The sequence below is a fragment of the Nematolebias whitei genome, chromosome 1 (assembly GCF_014905685.2).
Source record: "Nematolebias whitei isolate Nwh7 chromosome 1, NemWhi1, whole genome shotgun sequence".
NCBI classification, from domain to species: Eukaryota; Metazoa; Chordata; class Actinopteri; order Cyprinodontiformes; family Rivulidae; genus Nematolebias; species Nematolebias whitei.
Genome location: NC_056498.1, coordinates 41,423,082 through 41,428,285, shown reverse-complemented (window position 1 = coordinate 41,428,285; position 5,204 = coordinate 41,423,082). Strand labels below are relative to the sequence as shown.

The following is a 5,204-nucleotide window of genomic DNA, read 5'->3' as shown; positions in this document are numbered from 1 at the left end:
CCAGAGGAGGGACAGTGGTTTGGACATGTCCAGAGGAGGGACAGTGGATATACTTGTAGAAGGATGTTAGAAATGCAGCTGCAGAAAAAAGACAAAGAGGAGACATATGGATGCAGTTAGAGGAGCAGTGGAGACCCTTGAAGAGGGAACAGCTGAAAGAGGAAGAACAAGAACAAGAAGAACAATAACAACAGGAAGAAGAAGAAGAAGAAGAAGAAGAAGAAGAAGTTGACATCTGCAGAAAACAAACAGATCAACAGGGAAAGTCACATTTTGTGGTCTGGGATGTTTGCAGACGTGTAGTGGGAGCAGGCAGCAGGTGGAAGAGAGCCTGGAGAGGTGGAGGTACTCTGGAGAGAAGAGCACTGAAAGTCAGACAGAGTTCTTGTTTGTGAAGGCGAGGCAGGCCGGTGAGGAGCGGAGGGAACGGACCACATGACGACGCTCATCAGGAGAACTTTGTGTAGACGCTGGAGATGCTTTTAATTCTTTATCGTTGTATTTTCTTCTAGAATTCACTGTTTCTACTTCACCAAACTTCAGTTTGTTGTTAAACGGACTGAACTATCACCATTTTTCATGCGCAAAACTCGATTAGCTGTGGCGGCCATCTTGAACTGCATTCATGCAGTAATGACTGTTTGAAGGTTCCATTAAGTTCCGTCTTTCGGTTCAGGAGATATTTTGCTTACAGGCGAACAGAAGTGACTCCAAACTTTAATTCCAAAGTTTGACGCACACGTGTTGCACGTCGTGTTGTGCTCAAAGTGTGTGTTGAGGACAATGCTCAGCTACTACCACACCAAACTTTAGCTCACCGTCTGCACAAGTGACCAGTTTTAGCCACTCTTGTGTTTTTCAAATCAATTAGCTTTGGCGGCCATTTTCTTTTCTTTTTTTTTTTGCCCAGTAAAATATTTTGCTAACAGACAGGCGGGGAACATCCAGAGTGAGAATCAGCGTCGGTAAAATCAGTTCAGCTCATTCAGGCTGAAGATCGACGAGTTCGTTTGAGAGGAAGTCGTTTCCACGGCGATGACCCGAGCGAGTCTGCAGCTGAAGGAAACGACCGTTTGTTTCAGGTTTTCAGACGAAACTCTGTCAATCGTCGTCCGAGCGAGCTGCAGATCAAACAAGATCGAAAGTCGCACGTGGTGGAGCGAAAAAACTGTTTCTGACGCACGTTTTCCACCGACAGAGGAAGTTCAAGAAGGACTCGATCGACCTGAGCCGCATCAAATGTGTGGAGATCGTCAGGAGCGGAGGGGTGGCCATCCCCTGCCAGAACAAGTACCCCTTCCAGGTAACGCCCGCAGTGATGTCACTTCCTGTCAAAATGTACCCCTTCCAGGTAACGCCTGCAGTGATGTCACTTCCTGTCGAACTGCAGTGAACGCTCATCGCTGGAAGAGTTTAGCTGCTGAGGTTTCACTGTGATGGTGAGCTGACTCTGATCAGCTGATATTAGCTGAAATCAGCAGAAAAACAGCCGAAATGTAGCCGAATAAACTGAAATAGGAGGAGAGAGGCTGAATAGATTACAAAAAAAGTTAAAGGTAAGTTAAAAATTAAAAGCTGAAATTGGAAAAAAACAGAAACTAAAATGAACAAAAAAGTTGAAATGAGCAGAAAATAAATAAAAAGGAGCAAAAGCTAAAAAATAAAATAAAGCTGGAAGTTGCAGAAACAGACTGGAAGGAACACAAAGTTACATTTATCTTTTTTTAGGCACAAAAGGCAAAAAAATAGAAAAGAATTGCAGAAAAAAGCTACAATTAGCTGAAAAAAATACCTGAGAAGTAGCTTAAAGCATATAGCAGCTGAATTAAGAAGCTGAAACGAGCAGTAAAAGGTTTAAAACAGCTAAAAGTCTTTGAGCGACGTGACGGGAGCTCAGTTCTTTTTCAATGAGGGGAGAAAAAGCTAAAGTTTCTAGAATAGTCCCAGCAGGATCGTCCTGAATGAGCCGAACGTTTTGATACAAGACCTGCTGAAACGGAGCAAACCCTGAAGAACGAGGTGCGGAAGGAAACGGCTAACGGTGAGTGGTTCAAAAATAAAACCGCCCGGCGCCGCGAGACGAGTGAATCTTTACGGAGTCGAGTGACGGAACGCGAGCGTCTTGATGCTAACGCTAACGGTGCGCTGTGTTTGTGTCCAGGTGCTGCACGACAACAACATCCTGTACGTGTTCGCTCCGAGCATGAGCAGCCGAAGTCTCTGGGTCCAAAGCCTGAAAGACGGTGGGTCTCGGTTCTGGTTCTGGTTCTGAGAACAAGAAGACGGTTCAGTTTACTGTCGTGTTTTAACGCTGATCGAAGGAAGGACAAACCTTCTGGTTGCACACGATCAGGTGTGTGCTGACACAACGCCGAGGGGGAAAGACATCAGCAATGACCTTAGGGATGCAGCTGCTGCTGTCCATCAATCTGGGAAAGGTCAAAGGTCGAGTCCATCATTCTGCAGATCAAAAGATTATTCAAGAGTGGAGAACATTAAAGATGGCCGACAGGCTCAGGAAAATTCACCCCAAGGTCAGACCGTGCAGTGCTTAGAAACTCTACAGGCTTTGGTCAAAGGTCAAAGGTCATGGCTTGTTTGGAATAATTTTTCCCTCGAATGACCTACAAGGCCTCTGGAGCAATGCTTACCCAGAATGCACTGCAGCAAACAGGTCAGCTGTCAGCACGGCAGTGGAGGCTGATGGTTCGGGCTCCGAAAGAGCAACGTCACGTGTTCCTCACGGCGGCTGCTGGTTCACTCTCGGGTTCTGAACCACACACCGGGGGCGGGTTTTCACACCATCCAGAACTGCTGCCGTCTCTGATGGTATGGGGGTGCATTAATGTCTCTTGAGTAGCTTACACATCTGGAAAGACTCCATCAGTGCAGAAAAGAATCTTCAGGTTTTAGAACATCTGCTCCATCCAGGACTGTAAACAGCTGGAGACCTCCATCAGACCAGAATGGGACAACAATCCCACCAGAACCTTCAACACCTGGTCTCCTCAGGTTCTTCAAAACCTCCAACACCTGGTCTCCTCAGGTTCTTCAAAACCTCCAACACCTGGTCTCCTCAGTGTTGGTTCAGTTCATATTTTATTTATTTACTTTTGGGGTGGGGGGAGTGGTTATTAGGTCATTAAACGTAAAGAACAAATGAAAATTCTTCTGTACTACTTGTTGGTCAACTGTTTTGTTTGTTTGTTTGTTTGTTTGTTTGTTTGTGTGTGCATCCAGAGATCAGGATCAACTCGAACCTGTCCATGAAGTACCACCCTCAGTTCTGGCAGGACGGCTCGTGGCTCTGCTGCCGTCAGACGGCGAAGCAGGCGATGGGCTGCGAGCAGTACCGGCTCTTTGGTGGTGAGTACCGACTGTTCCAGAGACGCGTTGACAGAAAACTAAACTCAAGGGATGAGCCAGTGCTGAGTCAACAACTTACTGAAGTTTAAATCGGACCTTTAGGCTCTGTATCACCTGCAGCCTGTCACAAAAACAAATAGTTCTCGTTTAGTTGAATCCATCAATAATAACAAAGAGAACGGTTTGACAGACACAAAGGCAGATTTTAGCTCCATCAGTGGAGGTCGGTTGTTCAGCCGAAGGGTCAAACACATTTCAGGTCTTCGATTGATTTGTTCCTTTTAAAAAACAAAGACTTTCAGGACAGCAGCGCAGGTGTACCTGTGAGCAGGACAGGCCGAGTCCTGGCAAACGACATGTCCCTGCACAGACCACGACTTGTTAACGGCACACTCTGGTACGTTCAGTTCAGTTTATAAATAAATATAAATCACTACTTGACAACAAACGTCGCCTCCAGGCGCTACACAAAACAATTTCTATGAATTATAAAATGACAATAAGTGAAAACGATCACAGCAGGTTGAGTTGAACCGTCACGTCGTCTCAACCTTCCATCCTGAGCAGCATGTTGGCAGAGGTGGAAAGGAATGACTCCATTTTAACAGGAAGGAACCTCCAGCAGAACCAGAACCAGAACCAGGTTCAGGGCAGTCATCTGCCTCGACTGGCTGGGGTTAGAGAGGACAGGAAAGAGACACGGACAACGACAGAATGACCGGTCCAGGTGTGGTTTCTGTGGGGACAAACACATAAAAACATGTTAAATATAGAAATAATTACAAATACAAACATGGAGAGTGGAGCGAGTGAAGACAGCAGCAGAGAGAGGATAATAATAACTAATAACTTCACCTAATGGAAGCTTAAATACAGTCAAGAGTACTGGGCCAAGCATTGATCCCTGAGGATCTCCATCACTAATTGTAGTGTATGCAGAAATCAAAATCAAATAAAATTAGGGACATTGCATTTCCTGAGAAAATGCAGTGTGAATGCTTATTGCTGAAAAACAGCTGAAATTAGCTAATCACATGCCGAAATGTAGCTGAAATAGAAGAATAGGCTAATTTAGGAGAAGAAAGCAGAAAGAACACAAATTTGCTGAATTAGGTTTAAATAATTATAAATGAGCACAAAAATTATGAAATTAGATTTAAAAAAGCTGAAATTAGCAACAACAAAAAATAGCTGAAAAGTAGCTGAAAATGCAGAAAGAAGCTTAAACTATCAGAAGGAAGTGTAAGGAGCTGAAATGAGTTTAAAAAAAAGTTTGAATTAGCTGAAAAAGCTAAATTTAGCACAAAAACAGTTAAAAAAGAGCAGAAAAAGCTGAAACTAGCGAAAAAAAATCAGAAAGGAGCATAGGAGCTGAAATTAGCATAAAGAAGTTAATTGGGATGAACGTAGCAGGAATTACCACAAAGAACTTGAATTTATCTGAAAACTGCTGAACTTAGCTGAAAAATACTTTAAAACTAGCTAAAAAGACAGAACAAGCTTAAATTAGCAGAAGAAAGTGGAAAGAACACGTTTGCTGAAAGAAGCAGAAATGAGCAAAAAAAAAACAGCTGGATAGTAGCTAAAAAGGCAGAAAAAAAGCTTAAATTACCAGAATGAATTGGAGAGAGCACCTTTTTGCTGAATTAGGCTGAAAGTTGAAATGAGAGCAAAAAATGTGGAATTAGCTGAAAATGCTAAAATTGGCATAAAACAGCTGAATAGTGGCTGAAATAGCAGAAAAAGCTTAATAAATAAGCTGAAATGAGCATAACAAGGTAAAATTAGCATAAAGAATTTAGAAGAAGCACAAAAATGTTGTAGTTAGCAGAAAGAAT

At 43.3% G+C, this 5,204-nt stretch overlaps 1 protein-coding gene across 1 annotated transcript in view; it reads left to right on the top strand.

Moving 5' to 3' along the window:
* LOC119414981 (tyrosine-protein kinase Tec) overlaps positions 1-5,204 on the top strand; it is a 31,295-nt gene that overhangs the window by 11,801 nt on the left and 14,290 nt on the right. Inside the window, exons 3-5 of the mRNA XM_037682139.1 lie at positions 1,063-1,303; positions 2,162-2,243; positions 3,241-3,366. Coding sequence (XP_037538067.1) covers positions 1,063-1,303; positions 2,162-2,243; positions 3,241-3,366 — 449 coding nt within the window. The remainder of the gene's footprint in view (positions 1-1,062; positions 1,304-2,161; positions 2,244-3,240; positions 3,367-5,204) is intronic.